Consider the following 19,520-nt stretch of genomic DNA (forward strand, 5'->3'; position numbering starts at 1 on the left):
CCCAAATTTATATTGCTGCTGCTGACCACTCCTTTGAAACAAAACTACTCCTCTCTTCAGTTGTCTATTATGCATTTCTTCTTGATGGCTAATGAGCATCTCGAATACAGCAAGTCTAATCCAGAACTCTTGATTCATCTCCCTCAAAAAATCTGTTTCTCTCCAGTATTTCTCATCCCAATTAGTATTAAATTGGTCAGAACTGAAATCTAGGACACATTCTTGACTGCTCTTACCCTCACAACATTCCCCGATTGTGCCGTCTCCAGGGTCCATCCCCAGTGTGACCACCTCACTTCTCTGCTAAAATCTTAGGTCAAGTCAACATTTTTTTATTAGACTAATTAGCAGCCTCTTTTTTAATTTTATTATTATTATACTTTAAGTTTTAGGGTACATGTGCACAATGTGCAGGTTTGTTACATATGTATACATGTGCCATGTTGGTGTGCTGCACCCATTAACTCATCATTTAGCATTAGGTATATATCCTAATGCTATCCCTCCCCCCTCCCCCCACGTCACAACAGTCCCCAGAGTGTGATGTTCCCCTTCCTGTGTCCATGTGTTCTCATTGTTCAATTCCCACCTATGAGTGAGAACATGCGGTGTTTGGTTTTTTGTCCTTGCGATAGTTTACTGAGAATGATGTTTTCCAGTTTCATCCATGTCCCTACAAAGGACATGAACTCATCATTTTTTATGGCTGCATAATATTCCATGGTGTATATGTGCCACATTTTCTTAATCCAGTCTATCGTTGTTGGACATTTGGGTTGGTTCCAAGTCTTTGCTATTGTGAATAGTGCCACAATAAACATACGTGTGCATGTGTCTTTATAGCATCATGATTTATAGTCCTTTAGGTATATACCCAGTAATGGGGTGGCTGGGTCAAATGGTATTTCTAGTTCTAGATCCCTGAGGAATCGCCACACTGACTTCCACAATGGTTGAAGTAGTTTACAGTCCCACCAACAGTGTAAAAGTGTTCCTATTTCTCCACATCCTCTCCAGCACCTGTTGTTTCCTGACTTTTTAATGATGGCCATTCTAACTGGTGTGAGATGGTATCTCATTGTGGTTTTGATTTGCATTTCTCTGATGGCCAGTGATGATGAGCATTTTTGCATGTGTTTTTTGGCTGCATAAATGTCTTCTTTTGAGAAGTGTCTGTTCATGTCCTTCACCCACTTTTTGATGGGGTTGTTTGTTTTTTTCTTGTAAATTTGTTTGAGTTCATTGTAGATTCTGGATATTAGCCCTTTGTCAGATAAGTAGGTTGCAAAAATTTTCTCCCATTCTGTAGGTTGCCTCTTCACTCTGATGGTAGTTTCTTTTGCTGTGCAGAAGCTCTTTAATTAGATCCCATTTGTCAATTTTGGCTTTTGTTGCCATTGCTTTTGATGTTTTAGACATGAAGTCCTTGCCCATGCCTATGTCCTGAATGGTAATGCCTAGGTTTTCTTCTAGGGTTTTTATGGTTTTAGGTCTAACATGTAAGTCTTTAATCCATCTTGAATTAATTTTTATATAAGGTGTAAGGAAGGGATCCAGTTTCATCTTTCTACATATGGCTAGCCAGTTTTCCCAGCACCATTTATTAAATAGGAAATCCTTTCCCCATTGCTTGTTTTGGTCAGGTTTGTCAAAGATCAGATAGTTGTAGATATGCGGCATTATTTCTGAGGGCTCTGTTCTGTTCCATTGATCTATATCTCTGTTTTGGTACCAGTACCATGCTGTTTTGGTTACTGTAGCCTTGTAGTATAGTTTGAAGTCAGGTAGCATGATGCCTCCAGCTTTGTTCTTTTGGCTTAGGATTGACTTGGCAATGTGAGCTCTTTTTTGGTTCTGTATGAACTTTAAAGTAGTTTTTTCCAATTCTGTGAAGAAAGTCATTGGTAGCTTGATGGGGATGGCATTGAATCTATAAATTACCTTGGGCAGTATGGCCATTTTCATAATATTGATTCTTCCAACCCATAAGCATGGAATGTTCTTGCATTTGTTTGTATCCTCTTTTATTTCATTGAGCAGTGGTTTGTAGTTCTCCTTGAAGAGGTCCTTCGCGTCCCTTGTAAGTTGGATTCCTAGGTATTTTATTCTCTTTGAAGCAATTGTGAATGGGAGTTCACTCATGATTTGGCTCTCTGTTTGTCTGTTATTGGTGTATAAGAATGCTTGTGATTTTTGTACATCGATTTTGTATCCTGAGACTTTGCTGAAGTTGCTAATCAGCTTAAGGAGATTTTGGGCTGAGACAATGGGGTTTTCTAGATATACAATCATGTCATCTGCAAACAGGGACAATTTGACTTCCTCTTTTCCTAATTGAATACCCTTTATTTCCTTCTCCTGCCTAATTGCCCTGGCCAGAACTTCCAACACTATGTTGAATAGGAGTAGTGAGAGAGGGCATCCCTGTCTTGTGCCAGTTTTCAAAGGGAATGCTTCCAGTTTTTGCCCATTCAGTATGATATTGGCTGTGGGTTTGTCATAGATAGCTCTTATTGTTTTGAGATACGTCCCATCAATACCTAATTTATTGAGAGTTTTTAGCATGAAGGGTTGTTGAATTTTGTCAAAGGCCTTTTCTGCATCTATTGAGATAATCATGTGGTTTTTGTCTTTGGTTCTGTTTATATGCTGGGTTACATTTATTGATTTGCGTTTATTACATTTATTGATTCCATTTATTGATTTTTGTTTTGATTAACAGCCTCTTAAGTGGTCTCTCTATTTCCATTCTTGTGCCAATACAAACCAGCCTCCATACACCCACCAGAGTGATGTTCTCAAGTATAAACCAGATCACATCACTTCCCTGCTTCCAACACTCCTGTGGCTTCCCTTTGCCATTAGAATAAAAGCTAAACTTTTCACAGTGGTCTGCATCAGCTTCTGTAAGCCCGGGGATAGTTTGTCACAGAGAGTAGCCTGTAACTTAATTTTAGTCTGTAAATATTAACCAGCATAAAGTGTTTATTTTATTATGTCTCCATTAAATAGTGCTTTTTTGCAAGAATCTGGTCATGTGATAGCATGCTGGACATCTATAATTATTCTCACTTAAAATATCCCACTGTTAGGCTGGGTGGTGGCTCACACCTGTAATTTCAGCACTTTGGGAGCCGAGGTGGGCGAATCACTTGAGGTCAGGAGTTCGAGACCAGCCTAGCCAACATGGCGAAACCCTGTCTCTACCAAAAATACTAAAATTTGGCCAGACATGGTGGTGCACACCTGTAATCCCAGCTACTCAGGAGGATGAGGCACAAGAATTGCTTGAACCTGGGAGGCAGAGGTTGCAGTGAGTGGAGATTGCGCCACTGCACTCCAGCCTGGGTGACGGAGTGAGACTGTCAAAAAAAAAAAAAAAATTCCCACCATTATCTGTAAAACTAGACTTAATTCTCATAAAGGCAAAGTTTGTCTTTAGTTTTCCTCTTCCTGGAAAAAGTATACAATAATAAATAACACTTCCTTCTACAGCTTTCCTTAAACAGAAAAGAGCTGGGAGTTAAAACTCATACCTCACAATATGACTCATTCTACAAATGTCCTCTTTTGGAAATAAAGTATATGCGTTAGCTTGCCAAGGTTCCTTAGCCTCCCCGCCTCCCCAGCCCAGTAGTTATGTCCTTTGACAAAACTTCAGATCAGCACCTCACATTTAAAACACAAAAGACTCTAGACATTCCTACCTATGACCAAGAAAAGGTGGGGTCGGGGAACAAAGTACTTTTAGGATTTGTGATATGTTCAATCTTCTTCATTTACAAGGTTTTAATGAAACTTTAGCAAAAGTTTTTTCTGTTTTTAAAATCACATATAAAAAAGTAAATCATAGTTTCTCCTGTCTTGGAGTTTACATTTTAATTTTCTTCTTTGGAGTTTTTAAAAATTATTAACTAAAATTGTACTCCTGAAATAGGAGCATCTTTATGCTTAGAAGAGTACTGTTAGGGAGGAAAAATTTTCCTCTGTTCTCTTATGCTTAGTGAATAGGGCTCTATGAATTAAAGGGTCTCTCTTTGTCTCCCAGCCTGGAGTTGCATGATCATAGTTCACTATAGCCTTGACCTCCCAAGCTCAAGCGATCCTCTCACCTCAGCCTTCTGAGTAGCTGGGACTACAGGCATGCACCACCATGCCTGGCTAATTTTGTATTTTTTGTAGAGACAGGGTTATACCATGTTGCCCAGGCTGGTCTCAAACTCCTGGGTTCAAGTGATCCTCCTGCCTCGGCCTCTCAAAGTGCTGGGATTATAGGCGTGAACCACCATGCCCAGCCCAAATAACAGATTAACAGGATAAAAGGCACACAATTTTTTTTTTTTAATGATTTATGTGCATGGCAGTTCACAAAAAAGAAGTGAAGCTCAAGTGGTTAAATCAGGAAATTATATACCATTTTCACAAAGGAAGTAGATTTAGGAATCAAGGAACAATTAGCTGTAAGGAAGTTGTGACTAGAAAATATGTAGGGGAACTAATGGCAGATAAAGGCTCCCTATCTCCAGTGATAAAAATGCTCTTTATTTTTCTAGTACAAGGGGCAATTTATGCTTTGCTTTTAAGCAGATAAAGGGAGGGCAGAGACTGCATTTGTTGATTCTCAATTGCCTTCAGGTCAAAAAAAAATCCTTAAACCACAGTGGCATATTTGGCATATTCTGATGCCCTTCTACGTAAAAAAAGATACAGTACAATTTGGAAGATATTTTAAGAGAATGAACCAATACCTTAAGAGGGTTGATTTTAAGGGCACATTATTCCCAGCAGTAATCATTCTAGGAGTCAGTCAGGTGGTTGGCTAATATTATGTGGTGTAACTTGAAGTTGCTTCATCTTTCCAACGCTTGGGGAAGTGAGAGTCAAAGTGCGGAGAGGGAGTTGAGCCAAGAAAGGACAACAGGTTGGAAGATGAAACGGCCTCTGGGCTCTAACACCATACAATTGAGTGACTCACCTTGTAAAATGGCCTGGCTTTAATTTTCCTTTTCTTTCATGGTAGGTGTTTACATAGGCATAACCTTTGGTGGATTCTGGCATGATCATGATACCACATGGTTTAACATGACACAGACTATCTATTCCCAACTTCAAGAAGGTAACTCCTCTAATATTGCCTTCATCTTGAGCATTTTACTTATATCGATATTTGATTAACATCTATAAAATGTCTTTGCTTCACTAAGGACTCACTTTTTTCTTACTTTTTAATCCATGGTATGATTTCTTCGTTTAGAACATGAAGACCTTTCATTGGTGGATATGGTTTTAACGAATCATTTTTTAGTTATCCTCACCTCTTTGGGCCTTTTTGTAAGTGAAGATCTTCGTTATCCATCACACTACATCTTATCGGTATGTAAATTGCTTTGTAACTAATAGCTAACCTTAAATATCTTCTGTGACACATAAAGAAATATTTAATACTTGAGTTATGTGTGGTGTATCTTAAAATTGAAATGCTTCTTTCTTTCGAAAAACATAAAGGCATAATACAGCAACTTTTTCCTTTACCTCGTAGTATTGAATATATAATTTGGAAATGGTGCTAGTTTTATTGCTGTACAAATTCATAGTAAGTTTTAAATATATACATGCAGAAAAGGTCTGTCTACCTATCTATTGATTGATCCATTTATTTATAGCCATATATGTTACCCAAATGCTTTAAGGTAATTTATAAAGCCACATACAGTATTACAAAGTAACATAAGTGAAAAGTAAGTATTGGGATTGAGTGAAGGGAAATACACGTTTAGGTGAAGATTGTTAATATGCATACCATAAAATTCTTAAACATGTTAACAAGTACCTCTCAAAAATTACCACAACAGAGATGAGACAAGCAATAAAGACTTGGGATTGGTAGGAGAAATGATAGAGGGAAGTAAAGAAGGGGAAATGGTATTGATTGAGAGGCAGATATTTCTTATGCATGGTAATTATTATCTTTCTTCAGTTATAAGAATATTCACATATACCTGAACCTTCCTTACCATCTCTGAGAAAGTACCATTTGTTGCTCAGATGACTAGGGGATCTGGGTTTTTTTTTTTACATGCTTATTATATAATTGCTAAAACAGAAAGTTGAAACCAGGAACGCTACAATGGCTTAAATTCAAAGTGCAGAGAAGTAGACAGGGATTGCATATTGTAAGTCCTGATCTCCAGACTGCTCTGGGCTGGGCAGAAGGAACACAGTGGCAAAGGAGAAAATAATAGCTTGAGGGTGTGCCTTCCTAAACCCAAATGGGCAGCAGACTTGCATATGGCAGCACACTTCTTCTTTTTTTTTTTTTTTTTTTTTTTGAGACTGAGTCTCGCTCTGTCACCAGGCTGGAGTGCAACGGTGTGATCTCAGCTCCCTGCAATCTCCGCTTCCTAGGTTCAAACAATTCTCCTGCCTCAGCCTCCTGAGTAGCTGGGATTACAGGCATGTGCCACCACACCCAGTTAATTTTTGTATTTTTAGGAGAGATGGAGTTTCACCATGTTGGCCAGGCTGGTCTCGAACTCCTGACCTCGTGATCCACCTGCCTCGGCCTCCCAAAGTGCTAGGATTACAGGTGTGAGCCACTGCGCCGGGCCCGCCTGCACACTTCTTAATTCCTCCATTTAAATCATTAAAAGGCATGGTTTTCTTCTCGAATCGGTATAAGTAAATTAATAAAATAATGAAATGAGGCAAAGACTGATGGGGAAATTCCCTGGATACTGTATAAACTATATCAGAGTCTGCTTTTAGTGTTTGGCTATCCTAACTGCTAGGATAGAAAAAACATATAATTTTGGTATAATTTTGTTTCAAGGAATTTATATGGTTTATTTCCTTTAGTATAATTTAAATTGCTATGTTTTGTTAGGCCTTCTGATATGCAAGCAAAAATTAAAGTTTCTTCTTTTCTTCTAGTTTTCCAGGGCAGACTTTTGTGGTTTCGAAAGGGTAAGAAGCTTTACATTTCCCAGGGCTGGTTAGAAGATATGTGTTTACTTGGTGACTTGAGATGAGATGCAAGACAATAATTCACAATATAAGTTATTCCAGTTACTATGTTATTTATAGTTTAAACAAAATATATATTTATATATATATATGAATTTGTAGCATATATTTTTTATACATATATTTGTAGCAACCATTAAGCAGTGCTCACCTCTTCTGCTTCAAAGGAAGAAGTGCTCCTCCCTGTTTCAGAGGCCACCCCCACCCTGTCTCCTATGCTATGTCCAGGCTAGCTATGGTTGTTCAGTTCGGACTCTGCACAAGGGCACTTGACTGAAGAGAGTAAGGTGCTGGGGTCTGGCTAACACTTTACTCCTCAATCCATCTACCCCAGTGTAAGTCTGTCCTACTTGGAGAAAGGGATACCTTTTCTAACTTACACAAAAATATCATATAATCTAGTCACTGGTCTGCTTCTGGCCTTTTGGGGGATTTTGTTCCATCAGTTATCTCCCCTATATGTTAAAAAGTCAAGTTTTGTGATTAATGAACTAGGTCATTCCCATCAGCATATAAGCATGCTTCGGTTGGAAAACCACAAATGAAATCATGAGTGTTCCTAGCCATTTGCCATATGCCCTCCCTATTCTGTCCTCATAGAGTGAGCAGATGGCTATGGACCAGAAAAGCGGCCCTCACCAGGCACTGAATCTGCCTGCACCTTTATCTTGGATTGTGCAGGCTCCAGTCTGTGTGCACATGTGCATGTGCACATACACCCACACTCACACTGTTTATGAGAAAGGAGCATTTATTTCTCAGGAAGCAAATAGAACTGACTAATTGTCATACTAACCAGAGGACAAGTAGAGCAGATAACTGAGAGAGCCAGATGGGCAAAAATGATTTGCATTATAAAGAATAGAGGGAAATAACTGTCAAAATAGAATTCCATATCTAGCTAAACTATGTAACTCAAGAATGAGAGTGAAAAGAGAATGTTCACACCTGAAGACATTGGGAGGATTTACCATCCAGAAATTCCCATGAAGGAGTAGGATGCCAGAAAGCAATGAGGAAAACTGGAATGTAAGTTCTAAGACCTGGGAGAGCAGGAGCCCTGTCTATGCTGTTCGCTACTAGATCCCAGTGTCTAGAATGGCACCTGACACAAGGTACGCACTTAGTAAATATGTGTTCAAAGAATGGAATTGGTATAAAAAATAAGTTATGACCAGGCGCGGTAGCCCACGCCTGTAATCCCAGCACTTTGGGAGGCTGAGGCGGTTGGATCACCTGAGGTCAGGAGTTGTAGACTAACCTAGCCAATATGACGAAATCCCGTCTCTACAGAAAATACAAAAATTAGCCAGATGTGTTGGTACATGCCTGTAATCCCAGCTACTCAGGAGGCTGAAACATGAGAATTGCTTGAACCCAGGAGGCGGAGATTGCAGTGAGTCGAGATCGTGCCACTGCACTCCAATCTGGGTGACTGAGCTAGACTCTGTCTCAAAATAAAAATTAAAATAAATTAAATAAAAAATAAGTCATACATTTTGTGTTTAATAATTGGATGGAACCAAAACTCTAGACAATATAACAAGGAGAAATGGCAGTAGTTTTCAGTGGATAATAAAGTATTTAAGATCTTTGTAAGGAGAACCAATATGGGGAATAAGTTAAGAATTTGTGAAAAGTATTTCTAGGTGGAGCCAAGATGGCCGAATAGGAACAGCTCCGGTCTCCAGCTCCCAGCCCCAGCGACACAGAAGACGGGTGATTTCTGCATTTCTGCTTGAGGTACCGGTTTCATCTCACTAGGGAGTGCCTAACAGTGGGTTCAGGACAGTCGGTGAAGCGCACTGTGCGCGAGCCGAAGCAGGGCGAGGCATTGCCTCACTTGGGAAGCGCAAGGGGTCAGGGAGTTCCCTTTCCTAGTCAAAGAAAGGGAAAACAGACGGCACCTGGAATATCGGGTCAGTCCCGTCCTAATACTGCGCTTTTCCAACGGGCCTGGAAAACGGCACACTAGGAGATTGTGTCCCGCACCTGGCTCGGAGGGTCCTATGCCCACAGAGTCTTGCTGATTGCTAGCACAGCAGTCTGAGATCACGCTGCAAGGCGGCAACGAGGCTGGGGGAGGGGCGCCCGCCATTGCCCAGGCTTGCTTAGGTAAACAAAGCAGCCAGGAAGCTCGAACTGGGTGGAGCCCACCACAGCTCAAGGAGGCCCGCCTGCCTCTGTAGGCTCCACCTCTGGGGGCAGGGCACAGACAACCAAAAACTCAGCGAGAACCTCCACAGCCTTAAATGTCCCTGTCTGACTGACAGCTTTGAAGAGAGTAGTGGTTCTCCCAGCACACAGCTGGAGATCTGAGAACGGACAGACTGCCTCCTAAAGTGGGTCCCTCACCCCTGAGCAGCCTAACTGGGAGGCACCCCCCCAGTGGGACAGACTGACACCTCATTCAACCGGGTACTCCTCTGAGACAAAACTTTCAGAGGAACTATCAGACAGCTGAATTTGTGGTCTCACGAAAATCCGCTGTTCTGCAGCCACCGGTGCTGACACCCAGCCAAAGAGGGTCTGGAGTGGACCTCTAGTAAACTCCAACAGACCTGCAGCTGAGGGTCTTGTCTGGTAGAAGGAAAATTAACAAACAGAAAGGACATCCACACCAAAAACCCATCTGTACATCACCATCATCGAAGACAAAAAGTAGACAAAACCACAAAGATGGGGAAAAAACAGACCAAAAAAACTGGAAACTCTAAAAAACAGAGCACCTCTCCTCCTCCAAAGGAACGCACTTCCTCACCAGCAACGGAACAAAGCTGGATGGAGGATGACTTTGATGAGTTGAGAGAAGAAGGCTTCAGACTATCAAACTACTCTGAGCTACGAGAGGAAATTCAAAACAATAGCAAAGAAGTTAAAAACTTTGAAAAAAAATTAGAAGAATGGATAACTAGAATAACCAATGGAGAGAAGGGCTTAAAGGAGATGATGGAGCTGAAAGCCAAGTTTCGAGAACTACGCGAAGAATGCAGAAGCCTCAGTAGCAGATGTGATCAACTGGAAGAAAGGGTATCGCTGATAGAAGATGAAATGAATGAAATGAAGAGAGAAGGGAAGTTTAGAGAAAAAAGAATAAAAAGAAATGAACAAAGCCTCCAAGAAATTTGGGACTATGTGAAAAGACCAAACCTACGTCTGATTGGTGTACCTGAAAATGATGGGGAGAATGGAACCAAGTTGGAAAACACTCTGCAAGATATTATCCAGGAGAACTTCCCCAATCTAGCAAGGCAGGCCAGCATTCAGATTCAGGAAATACAGAGAACACCACAAAGATACTCCTCGAGAAGGGCAACTCCAAGACACATGATTGTCAGATTCACCAAAGTGGAAATGAAGGAAAAAATGTTAAGGGCAGCCAGAGAGAAAGGTCGGGTTACCCACAAAGGGAAGCCCATCAGACTAACAGCTGATCTCTCAGCAGAAACTCTACAAGCCAGAAGAGAGTGGGGGCCGATATTCAACATTCTTAAAGAAAAGAATTTTCAACCCAGAATTTCCTATCCCGCCAAACTAAGCTTCATAAGTGAAGGAGAAATAAAATACTTTACAGACAAGCAAACGCTGAGTGATTTTGTCACCACCAGGCCTGCCCTAAAAGAGCTCCTGAAGGAAGCACTAAACATGGAAAGGAACAACCGGTACCAGCCCCTGCAAAAACATGCCAAATTGTAAAGACCATCGAGGCTAGGAAGAAACTATAGCAACTAACGAGCAAAATAACCAACTAACATCATAATGACAGGATCAGATTCACACATAACAATATTCACGTTAAATGTAAATGGGCTAAATGCTCCAATCAAAAGACACAGACTGGCAAACTGGATAAGGAGTCAGGACCCATCAGTGTGCTGTATTCAGGAAACCCATCTCACGTGCAGAGACACACATAGACTCAAAATAAAGGGATGGAGGAAGATCTATCAAGCAACTGGAAAACAAAAAAAGGCAGGGGTTGCAATCCTAGTCTCTGATAAAATAGACTTTAAACCAACAAAGATCAAAAGAGACAAAGAAGGCCATTACATAATGGTAAAGGGATCAATTCAACAAGAAGAGCTAACTATCCTAAATATATATGCACCCAACACAGGAGCACCCAGATTCATAAAGCAAGTCCTCAGTGACCTACAAAGGGACTTAAACTCCCACACAATAATAATGGGAGATTTTAACACCCCACTGTCAGCATTAGACAGATCAACGAGACAGAAAGTTAACAAGGATATCCAGGAATTGAACTCAGCTCTACATAAAGTGGACCTAATAGACATCTACAGAACTCTCCACCCCAAATCAACAGAATATACATTTTTTTCAGCACCACACCACACCTATTCCAAAATTGACCACATAGTTGGAAGTAGAGCTCTTCTCAGCAAATGTAAAAGAACAGAGATTATAACAAACTGTCTCTCAGACCACAGTGCAATCAAACTAGAACTCAGGATTAAGAAACTCAGTCAAAACCGCTCAACTACATGGAAACTGAACAACCTGCTCCTGAATGACTATTGGGTACATAATGAAATGAAGGCAGAAATAAAGATGTTCTTTGAAACCAACGAGAACAAAGACACAACATACCAGAATCTCTGGGACACGTTCAAAGCAGTGTGTAGAGGGAAATTTATAGCACTAAATGCCCACAAGAGAAAGCAGGAAAGATCCAAAATTGACACCCTAACATCACAATTAAAAGAACTAGAAAAGCAAGAGCAAACACATTCAAAAGCTAGCAGAAGGCTAGAAATAACTAAAATCAGAGCAGAACTGAAGGAAATAGAGACACAAAAAACCCTTCAAAAAATTAATGAATCTAGGAGCTGGTTTTTTGAAAAGATCAACAAAATTGATGGACCGCTAGCAAGACTAATAAAGAAGAAAAGAGAGAAGAATCAAATAGATGCAATAAAAAACGAAAAAGGGGATATCACCACCGATCCCACAGAAATACAATCTACCATCAGAGAATACTACAAACACCTCTATGCAAATAAACTAGAAAATCTGGAAGAAATGGATAAATTCCTCGACAAATACACCCTCCCAAGACTAAACCAGGAAGAAGTTGAATCTCTGAATAGACCAATAACAGGTTCTGAAATTGTGGCAATAATCAATAGCTTACCAACCAAAAAGAGTCCAGGACCTGATGGATTCACAGCTGAATTCTACCAGAGGTACAAGGAGGAACTGGTACCATTCCTTCTGAAACTATTCCAATCGATAGAAAAAGAGGGAATCCTCCCTAACACATTTTACGAAGCCAGCATCGTCCTGATACCAAAACCTGGCAGAGACATAACCAAAAAAGAGAATTTCAGACCAATATCCTTGATGAACATTGATGCAAAAATCCTCAATAAAATACTGGCAAACCGAATCCAGCAGCACATCAAAAAGCTTATCCACCATGATCAAGTGGGCTTCATCCCTGGGATGCAAGGCTGGTTCAACATACGCAAATCAATAAATGTAATCCAGCATATAAACAGAACCAAAGACAAAAACCACATGATTATCTCAATAGATGCAGAAAAGGCCTTTGACAAAATTCAACAACCCTTCATGCTAAAAACTCTCAATAAATTAGGTATTGATGGGACGTATCTCAAAATAATAAGAGCTATCTACAACAAACCCACAGCCAATATCATACTGAATGGGCAAAAACTGGAAGCATTCCCTCTGAAAACTGGCACAAGACAGGGATGCCCTCTCTCACCGCTCCTATTCAACATAGTGCTGGAAGTTCTGGCCAGAGCAATCAGGCAGGAGAAGGAAATAAAGGGTATTCAATTAGGAAAAGAGGAAGTCAAATTGTCCCTGTTTGCAGATGACATGATTGTATATCTAGAAAACCCCATTGTCTCAGCCCAAAATCTCCTTAAGCTGATTAGCAACTTCAGCAAAGTCTCAGGATACAAAATTAATGTACAAAAATCACAAGCATTCTTGTACACCAATAACAGACAAACAGAGAGCCAAATCATGAGTGAACTCCCATTCACAATTGCTTCAAAGAGAATAAAATACCTAGGAATCCAACTTACCAGGGATGTGAAGGACCTCTTCAAGGAGAACTACAAACCACTGCTCAATGAAATAAAAGAGGATACAAACAAATGGAAGAACATTCCATGCTCATGGGTTGGAAGAATCAATATCGTGAAAATGGCCATACTGCCCAAGGTAATTTATAGATTCAATGCCATCCCCATCAAGCTACCAATGACTTTCTTCACAGAATTGGAAAAAACTACTTTAAAGTTCATATGGAACCAAAAAAGAGCCCAAATCGCCAAGTCAATCCTAAGCCAAAAGAACAAAGCTGGAGGCATCACGCTACCTGACTTTAAACTATACTACAAGGCTACAGTAACCAAAACAGCATGGTACTGGTACCACAACAGAGACATAGATCAATGGAACAGAACAGAGCCCTCAGAAATGATGCCGCATAGCTACAACTATCTGATCTTTGACAAACCTGACAAAAACAAGAAATGGGGAAAGGATTCCCTATTTAATAAATGGTGCTGGGAAAACTGGCTAGCCATATGTAGAAAGCTGAAACTGGATCCCTTCCTTACACCTTATACAAAAATTAATTCAAGATGGATTAAAGACTTATATGTTAGACCTAAAACCATTAAAATCCTACAAGAAAACCTAGGCAATACCATTCAGGACATAGGCGTGGGCAAGGACTTCATGTCTAAAACACCAAAAGCAATGGCAACAAAAGCCAAAATCGACAAATGGGATCTCATTAAACTAAAGAGCTTCTGCACAGCAAAAGAAACTATCATCAGAGTGAACAGGCAACCTACACAATGGGAGAAAATTTTTGCAACCTACTCATCTGACAAAGGGCTAATATCCAGAATCTACAATGAACTCAAACAAATTTACAAGAAAAAAACAAACAACCCCATCAAAAAGTGGGCAGAGGACATGAACAGACACTTCTCAAAAGAAGACATTTATGCAGCCAAAAAACACATGAAGAAATGCTCCTCATCACTGGCCATCAGAGAAATGCAAATCAAAACCACAGTGAGATACCATCTCACACCAGTTAGAATGGCCATCATTAAAAAATCAGGAAACAACAGGTGCTGGAGAGGATGTGGAGAAATAGGAACACTTTTACACTGTTGGTGGGACTGTAAACTAGTTCAACCATTGTGGAAGTCAGTGTGGCGATTCCTCAGGGATCTAGAACTAGAAATACCATTTGACCCAGCCATCCCATTACTGGGTATATACCCAAAGGACTATAAATCATGCTGCTATAAAGACACATGCACACGTATGTTTATTGCGGCACTATTCACAATAGCAAAGAGTTGGAACCAACCCAAATGTCCAACAACGATAGACTGGATTAAGAAAATGTGGCACATATACACCATGGAATACTATGCAGCCATAAAAAATGATGAGTTCGTGTCCTTTGTAGGGACATGGATGAAACTGGAAAACATCATTCTCAGCAAACTATCGCAAGGACAAAAAACCAAACACCGCATGTTCTCACTCATAGGTGGGAATTGAACAATGAGAACTCATGGACACAGGAAGGGGAACATCACGCTCCGGGGACTGTTGTGGGGTGGGGGGAGGGGGGAGGGACAGCATTAGGAGATACACCTAATGCTAAATGACGAATTAATGGGTGCAGGAAATCAACATGGCACATGGATACATATGTAACAAACCTGCACATTGTGCACATGTACCCTAAAACCCTAAAGTATAATAAAAAAAAAAAAAAAAAAAAAAAAAGAATTTGTTAGAAAAATGTGCAATTCAGCATATATGTTAAGAATTGAAGGATAATTACCAAAAAACTAAAATAAAACAAAAAGAATATAACCTAAAACTTCCAAACCACCAGACGAAGGAAAACAAGTTAAAGAATAATCCATCTATTCTACAAAAAGGAAGAAAGGAGAGGAGAGATAAAGGTAAAAGAATAGAAAAACTACGAGGTAAAACAGTAGAAATAAATCCAAATATCTCAGTAGTCACAATAAGTGGAAAGGAACATTATAGGAAACTGAAGAAAGGATAATATATATTTTAAAAAGTTACACCTGAAGAAGAATCACACAAAAAGTAAAATAAATGGATGGAGGATACTGTGACCTTTAACTCCCTTTAGCTTTCATCTTCAGCTTACCTGCCCTCCTGAGTCAAAAAAGGCTGCTGGGGCCACTGGACAGCTGGGCTCACTGGGAGCCTGCTTTGAGGAATCTCACTGAGGTGATCTGGCATGTCGTTACCTCACTCATGATTTACCTGAGAATAAAGTGCTTGGCAACACAGAGCGGGGAGTAGAGGACTGGGAAGGGGAAGGATTCTGGAGGGAGTTTGGCTGGCAGAGCTCCACGAAATCCTAGGGAAGGGTTCTCTCAATTTTGGGAGTGTGGCTGAGAGTGAGGCTGGAGATGGGCCTACCGGGAGAGCTGCATTCTCCCTGTGCCTGAGGTAGGCAAGTTGAAGGAGACCTGGAAAGAGGGGAACCCCTTCTGTTTCCAAGGTGGTGGCATGGCAGCCCAGAGGGCTAGAGACCACTTTGCCATCTATTATTCCAGTTGTCAAAATTCGAGGTGCTCCACAAACCATACCTGAGCCCTCCCTTCAAAGCAAACTTAAGGTAACCTGGCATTTTGAGAGCAAAGATCATTAGAATAAAATTAGAGTCGCTGGTGGATAAGGCAACAATTGAACAAGAACAACATTTTTAAATAAAATAATTTCACAGATACCCAATGAGCACCCACTCTGTGATTACCGTCATTGGCACTGAGGTATTAGCAAGAACACAGTCAACATCAATAAAGAGCTTCAAGTGCAGCATAAAAATACTTCCTTGGACTGAATACCAAAATGTCCATTAAAAATGGAATAAATTGAAGGATAGAATGGCCACTGTTTAAATGCAGAGTAGTGGCATGGAAAATCAAGATGAAGAAACTTCTCAAACCATCTAAGGAACATCGCTAGAAATCACGAGGGCAAAAGTGAGCCTTTGAGGAGGGATCCAGAAGGGCTAACAGGTGAGCAAAAGAGTTTTCAGATGAATTTAAAAAGGAACAGATATGAGACAGGCAATAATAAAAAAAATAGTAGAACAATAACTGAGATTAAGAAAGTTCCAAGGCTATATATTACAATCCACTAAATTCCAGGGAGCACTGAAAAAATGTAGGCATATCCAAGGACTATATTCCTCAGTTTTAAGGTTAAGGGGGAAATATTACAAGTATCCAAACAGAAAGAGCAAAGGCAAAATATACCTCACTGGTATTAGATTTTGTTTATACAACAGTAGAAGCTTGAAGACCGTGAAATCAACATCTACAGTCTATTTAAGACAAAAGAACCAAAGTCCAGAATTTCTATTTCCAGACAACAGATCATTCATCTTTCAGATTAAGAAAGTTTATGACCTGGTTATCCCAAATAAGGAAAATACTCAAGAAAGAACTTTAATAAAACAAATGAAAAAGAACAGACATTTCAATAAAGGGGAAGAAAACAAGGAGAGGACTAGAGAAACTTGGCTGTTTCTCTCATTTTATCTCATATTTATTCGTGTGTTTTCTGTCTATCCATATAAATCAAAATGGAGTACTAGATAAGGATTTTTTTTTTTTTTTTTTGAGACACTCTCCCTCTGTCACCCAGGCTGGAGTGCAGTGGCTATCTCGGCTCAGTGCAACCTCCACCTCCTGGATTCAATCAATTCTCCTGCCTCAGTCTCTTGAGTAGCTGGAATTACAGGTGTGTGCTACCATGCTCAGCTAATTTTTGTATTTTTGGTAGAGATAGGGTTTCACCATGTTAGCCAGGCTGGTCTCAAACTCCTGACATCAAGCGATCCACCCACCTTGGCCTCCCAGAGTGCTGGGATTACAGGCATGAGTCACCGCGCCCAGCCTAGATAAGGATTTTTGAACAGAGACATCTTAGCCAATGTGGGCTGCTATAACAAAATTACCATAGACTGGGTGGCTTATACAGAACAGAAATTTATTTCTCACAGTTCTGGAGCCTAGACAGTCCAAGATAAAGGCACAGGCAAATTCAGTGTCTGGTGAGGGCTGCCTTCCTGGTTCGTAGACAGCCATCTGTTCACTGTGTCCTCACATGGCAGAGGGGCAAGGGATCTCCCTGGGTTCTCTTTTATAAGAGGACTAACTCGATTCACTGAATCACCCCCACATCAAATAAGGGTACTAATTCCATTCACCTTATCACCTCCCAAAGGCCCCACCTCCCTCCCATACAGCCTATAGCAAGAAAGGACATGTTGCAAGGGAAATGAGAATTTTCAACACCTAAAAATTATGATGTTCAAATAGGTAATACATTCACATAGTTAAAAACTAAAAAAGTTACAAAAAGATATAGACTGAGAAGTCTCTATCCCACCTCTCTGTGTATTCACCCTGATTTTTCCCTGTCCCTTACAGGTAATCTTTTTTTATTTTATATCTTTTCAGTGTTTTCTAATGGAAATTCAAATAATTATGAATATATATACTTTTCTTCCTTTCATTATACCATATACAAAGTATGCTAAATTGTTTTCTTCACTTATCAATAATTATCATAGGAAAAAATCCATATTAGTGAAAGGAGAATAGCCTCCTTTTCTTTTTTGTTTCTTTTTTATAGCTACAAGTATTCCATTGTATGAACTAACCAGAGTTTATTTAAATTATCATCCATTGCTGGATGCTTGGGTAATTTCCCAATATTTTGCTATTACAAACAATGCTGCCATGAATAATTTTGTACCTAGAAGTTTTATGTGTCCAGACATATAGATACAATACATCCTAGAACTTGATTGGGAGATCAAGGGATAAATACTTATGCAATATTAAAAAATAATCACGAATTGCTCTTCATGGAAGTTTTTACAATTAGCAAGGATATTATAATAAGTCCTATTAAACTAAAATATCTTAGTAAAACTCAGGGATGGTTGATAGTGATGAGGGAGAGGGGAAATACAGTGTTCCAAAGGTAGAAAGGTGCTGGGATTGGGAAGTAGAGGGAAGGGAAAAAGTGAAATTATTTTTAAGAGTATAAGGATCTATCTTTAAATAAGACCTCTTTTACTAATGATTGAAGCAAAGGTGTTCAGAATGAGATGTATGTGGGTGTTTAGGCAGGTATTTGAATGAGTGAATACTTAATTATTTATTCGTTCAGTAAATCTCATCCGTTCAACAAATATTTGTTGAGCACTTCCTATATTCCATGCTTATTCAGACAAGGATGATTCCATAGTGAACAAGACAAAGTCCCTACTTTCATGTAGCTTAACATTCTACTGAGGGGGCTAGACCATTAAAAAATACACAAACAAATACATAATGTGATTTTAGACAGTAATAAGTGCTCGTTGAAATTAAAGCAGAGTAAGAGAAAGAGTGAGGGGAAGATAATATTCTGTTTTAAATAGGGTAATTAAAGCAGGCCTTTTCAAAGAGATGAAATTTAAGCAGAAACTTGAGTAACTTGGAATAATTATTTTGACAGAGCATTTCCAGTCAAAGGTAATAGGAAGTATAAGATCCCTAAATTGGGGATTTGGCACGAGATAAAATTTGTTACTTATCCACCAAAATCTGTTTAGTGGCAACAGCAAGGAATATGGAGCACTTCTTTAAGGATAAAATTAAAATTCTTGTGACACACAAAATGCTTACTGCTTCAACCTGAGTGTGCCTGCCTCTACCTGCAGCCATCCTGCCTGGCCATGCTAAACCACTCACCTTCCCTGAATGTGCTAACATTTCTCACACCTCGACTCCTTTGCATAACATGTTTTGTCTACTTAGCATGCACTGCTTCCTCCTATTTCACTTAGAGGATTTCAACTCATTCTTCAGAAATCCCTCCCTGACCACCAAGGTGCTCCTCCTTTGCATGCTCCAAATTCTCAGCACAAATTCCTATTATTATCACCCTATTTTGTCTGTTGAGCCCCCAGACTAGCCTCACAAGATTTTAGGTTCCAGTCAAGATCTATCTTATTTACTATTTTATCCTGATAAGTTACCACACGGCCTTGCACATAGGCAGTCTCAATGAATATTTATTGAGTCAGTGAGTGAATAAATGAAGACAGACTAGATTCAAATTTTGGACTAACTTATCAGCCATGTAACATAAAATTTTGAACAAGTTGTATAACTCTCTGGACCTCAATTTCTTCATTTTAAAATGAGCATAACGATATCTACCTCTTAGAAATGAGGTGATTAAGTAACATTACATATGAAAAATCTCAGCACAGTACATGGCACAATGTAGATACTTAAAAAATTCGTTGGCGGCCAGGCATAGTGGCTCATGCCTATAGTCCCAGTGCTTTACAAAGCCAAAGCAGGAGAATTGCTTAAGTTCAGGAGCTCTAGACTTGCCTGGGCAATATAGTGAGA

At 39.8% G+C, this 19,520-nt stretch overlaps 1 protein-coding gene across 1 annotated transcript in view; it reads left to right on the forward strand.

Moving 5' to 3' along the window:
- The window catches only part of CATSPERB (cation channel sperm associated auxiliary subunit beta), a 209,974-nt gene that overhangs the window by 86,078 nt on the left and 104,376 nt on the right, over window positions 1–19,520 (forward strand). Inside the window, exons 9-11 of the mRNA XM_055288401.2 lie at window positions 5,021–5,116; window positions 5,255–5,373; window positions 6,931–6,963. Coding sequence (XP_055144376.1) covers window positions 5,021–5,116; window positions 5,255–5,373; window positions 6,931–6,963 — 248 coding nt within the window. The remainder of the gene's footprint in view (window positions 1–5,020; window positions 5,117–5,254; window positions 5,374–6,930; window positions 6,964–19,520) is intronic.

The sequence above is a fragment of the Symphalangus syndactylus genome, chromosome 8, assembly GCF_028878055.3.
Source record: "Symphalangus syndactylus isolate Jambi chromosome 8, NHGRI_mSymSyn1-v2.1_pri, whole genome shotgun sequence".
NCBI lineage: Eukaryota > Metazoa > Chordata > Mammalia > Primates > Hylobatidae > Symphalangus > Symphalangus syndactylus.